The sequence below is a fragment of the Emydura macquarii genome, unplaced genomic scaffold, assembly GCF_026122565.2.
Source record: "Emydura macquarii macquarii isolate MOO-44397 ecotype Brisbane River unplaced genomic scaffold, CSIRO-AGI_Emac_v2 contig_2254, whole genome shotgun sequence".
In the NCBI taxonomy this organism is placed as follows: domain Eukaryota; kingdom Metazoa; phylum Chordata; order Testudines; family Chelidae; genus Emydura; species Emydura macquarii.
This window is the reverse complement of record NW_027132391.1, coordinates 1-3,987: the sequence shown is the minus strand read 5'-3', so window position 1 is coordinate 3,987 and position 3,987 is coordinate 1. Positions and strand designations below refer to the sequence as shown.

At 50.7% G+C, this 3,987-nt stretch overlaps 1 gene segment (V, D, J or C); it reads right to left on the bottom strand.

The window, feature by feature from the left end:
• Positions 1-2,262: 2,262 nt before the first annotated feature.
• Positions 2,263-3,916, bottom strand: LOC137161173 (immunoglobulin heavy variable 4-61-like; the record flags this gene model as incomplete). The annotated part of the segment is given in 2 exon segments: positions 2,263-2,346; positions 3,564-3,916. Coding segments are annotated over 2 exon segments (437 nt in total), but the record flags the coding sequence as incomplete, so codon positions are not given.
• Positions 3,917-3,987: the final 71 nt, after the last annotated feature.

Here is a 3,987-nt window from a genome sequence, read left to right as displayed (position 1 = left end):
AGAAAGAAAGGAAGAAAGAAAGAAAAAGAGATGAATAGATGGCTGCAAATGCATTGAGATAGATAGATAGATACGTACTGAGGAGGGGTTTACAGACCAACAAACACATAGATACACTCTTCCATTAAAAAAACACAATCTTGTAGATTCTTGGTATTTTCAAACATTTTCTCACCTTTGCATGTTGCTAAAATGAAAAGTAAAAGCAGCCAGGCTGGCATTTCTCACTGAGCTGCAGGGTAAATTCTCACTGGCAGGAGGGGTTTAACCGTTAACTGCACAAACAGAAGGGGCGGCCACTTGTGCCTGTTGCAGCCTCAGCGCCCTCGCTGCCTGGCTTGGAACAGGAAATGAAGTCACCCCACTTCCTGCCACTTGAGAGGGGCAGAGAGTCAGTTCTGGTTGGTGTCAGGGCGCCCAGGGTATAGGACGGGTTATTGTGTGCTTCTTACAACCAGACGTGTGTTAGGTGCTACAGAGAACAAGTAAAAACTCCACTCCTACGACATCACACGTAGACCCCACTGAGCAATTCCACAGCACAGCCTGAGACCAGCCTGCCACAAACCTGCCCCACAACAAGCAAATGCTGCTCCAGGCTCATGAGAAATGGTCTCTGAATGTCAGAAGAGACTTTGAGAGACTCCTCTGGAAACTATCATGGACCAGGACCCTCTAGGAATCCGTTTTGAAGAAATGAAGCAGCAGGAAAGATGAGTCAGGAAACAGACAGCAGGGATCTTCCACCAGGAAGAAAAGGCAGTCTAACTGTTCCAACATTCTGTGATGAGATGACTGTGGCCTGTGGATATGGGGAAAGCGGTGGGCGTGATATACCTTGACTTTCGCAAAGCTTTTAATATGCTCTCCCAGAGTATTCTTGGCAGCAAGTTAAAGCAGTCTGGGCTGAATGAATGGACAATAAGGTGGATTGAAATCTGGCTGGATCTTCGGGCTCAGCAGTTAGTGATCAACTACTCCATGTCTAGTTGGCAGCCAGTAATGGGTTCATCCTAGGAACAGTTTGGTTCAACATCTTCATTAATGATCTGGAGGATGGTTGGATAGCACCCTCAGCCAGTTTGTGGATGACAGTAAACTGAGTGGGAGGTAAGACATGCTGGAGAATAAGGGATAGGATATAGAGTGACTGGAGACAAATTGGAGGATTGGGCCAAAAATAAATCTGATGAGGTTCAAGAAGGACAAGTGCAGAGTCCAGCACTTAGGAGGAAAGGATCCCTGCAATGTTACTAGGAACAACTGGCTAAGCAGCAGTTCTGCAGAAAAGAACCTGGGGGTTACAGTGGATAAGAAGCTGATATGAGTCAGCAGTGTGCCCTGGTTTATGAAGAAGGCTAATGGCATATTGGGCTGCATTGGGTAGGAGCATTGCCAGCAGATCGAGGGAAGTGATTATTCCCTTTATTTCTCACTGTTGAGGCCACATCTGGATTGTTTTGGCCTCCATGCCCTCCCTCCCCACTTCAGGAAGGATGTGGACAACTTGGAGGAATTAGGAGGCTGGAGCACAAGACTTATGAGGAGAGATTGGGGTAACTGGGCTTATTGCAGTCACAGAAGAAAGTGAGGGGGGATGTGATAGTGGGGTTCCAGGGAGGATGGAGCTAGGCTGTTCTCAGTGGTGGCAGAGGACAGAACCAGGAGCAAACGGTCCCAAGATGCAGTGGGGAAGGTCAATATTGGATATTAGGAAAAGCTTATTCACTAGGCAGGTGGTGAAGCACTGGAATGAGTTACCTAGGGAGGTGGTGGAATTTCCATCCTGAGAGGTTTCTAAGGCCTGGCTTGCCAAAGCCCTGGCAGGGATGGTTTAGTCGGGGTTGGTCCTGGTTTGAACAGGGGGTTGACCAGATAACACGCTGAGATCCCTTCCAACCCTAATCTTCTATGATTCTGTCTCCCAAGATTGGGAGGCTGCTCCCTACAGGGGAATAAAGTCTCACATCCAAGCTAGGAGTCAGGCTGCCCCCATGTGGCCCAATGTTTTTAATCTGTGTTTCATAAACAGAGAATCTTGCTCAGGTTTGGTGCCACTAGAATTTCCGCAGAGGGGGAGGGATTGCAAACGGGGTTCGAGTTTCAGTCACTTCCTTTAACCTGGAGGGATCCATGTCTCTCGGCTGGTGTCTCCCTCAGTTTCTAATTGACCTGAATGTCCCTGAAGGAAATTTACCCTTTCCTTTTGTCCCAGGCTCCCCGTCTGTGTGTGACCGTGCGTCTCTCCTGGTGCAGTAATACCTGGCGGTGTTTGCAGCGGTCAGGGGACAGCAGCTGCAGGGAGACCTGGTTCTTGCATGTGTCTCTGGACATGGTGATGCTGCCCTGGAGAGATGAGGCAGGGAGTGGAGTCCCAGACCCAGTTATAACGCCCATCTGCTCTAGACCTGCCTCTGGAGACACCCGGGATCTGGTACCACAGGTAATCGCTGCTCGCTATTGATTCCCCAAAAAGACGGGACAGGACAGCATGAGTGGCTCTGAGACCTTCCCCACCTAGATCGGACTCCACTACCCCCACCTTGGAAAGGGCACCTGGAAACAGAGGCGGGGATTAGTCTAAACTTTGGATCGAGTCCCCCAGCTCTACCAGAGACCAGCCCCTGCATGCTCACCTGGCAAGCCAGAGAGCAAAAAGCACCAGCCACCAAGCCCCTGGCAGGTCTGAAATGGGGAGGAAGCTAATGACCCCACAGTCACCGATGCATCTTCTGGGGAGATAAACACCCCATAAATGACAGCAGCAGCGTCCGTGTGTGTGTGTGTCCGTGCAGAGCGTATGTGTGCAACTGTGACTCTGGAAGACTTCGGGAGGGGGCTGAGGTCATGCGCGAATGTAAAATTCACCGGGTATCTGGTCCTCCCTCTCTTTCTGTTCCAGTCTCCCTCCATCTGTGTGAGTCTGTGCATCTTTTTACTGTCTGTCTACACATCCCATACACATCGCTCTGTCTCGCTCTCCGATAAATTTCTAACTAGCTAGCTATCCTCATACACCCCCTCTGTCTGTCTGCCTGCCTGCTTTCCTGCCTGTCTGTCTGTCTGTCTATCTATCACGCCCCTCTCTCTATTGATTTATCTGCCCTATACACACAAAAACATACCCACAAATACTTTTTCCCACAAGGAAAAACAATCTCACAACCTCTCACAAACATTCACACACACACACACACAAACACACACACACACAAACACCCTCTCATGGGACCAAGGCCAGTGCAGCCAGGAAATCGCTCCTCATTGTCAGAGCAGAGCTAACCTCAGCTCTGCAGTTCAGCTCCCGAGTGGACAGAACGTGGGTGCTCAGCAGAGCCTGTTCGTCACAGTCTCAGGCTGGGGTGGGCAGGTTCCAAACTGCAGGGCTGCTGTAACAAATTCTCTCTGCTTCCCAGGCACGAGCACAGATGTTTCCTCTGTCTCTGCTTCTCTCTGGTTCATTGTTACCACTGGCAAGCCACCCTCAAGTGAAGAACAAGAGGGCAGAAGGAAAGGGAAAATTCACGTGCCCACCCCCTGGGAAGCGACATCTTGGAGCCCACCCCTTGTCCCATGGCCCCTTGTCTCTGTGTCACTGTGTCTCTCCTGGCGCAGTAGTACGTGGCGGTGTCTGCAGCTGTCAGAGAGTTGAGCTGCAGGTAGAACTGGTTCTTCGAGCTATCTGCAGAGATGGTGATTCTGCCTTGGAGAGACGGGCTGTAGCGTGTATTCCCGTTATATGGATATATTCTTCCCATGGATTCCAGCCCTTTTCCAGGAGGCTGCCGAATCCAGTGCCAGTAGTAATTCTGAGTAGTGATGGAGAACCCAGAGACGGCGCAGGTGAGTGAGAGGGGCTCTGAGACCTGCCCCATCTCCGGGCCGGAGGCCACCAACTGCAGCTGGGAAAGCGCACCTAGAAACAAGGGGGGAGATTGCAAAAGAGTTGTTTCAAGCGTTGCCGAGCAAGCAAAGGCTCTCTCTGCG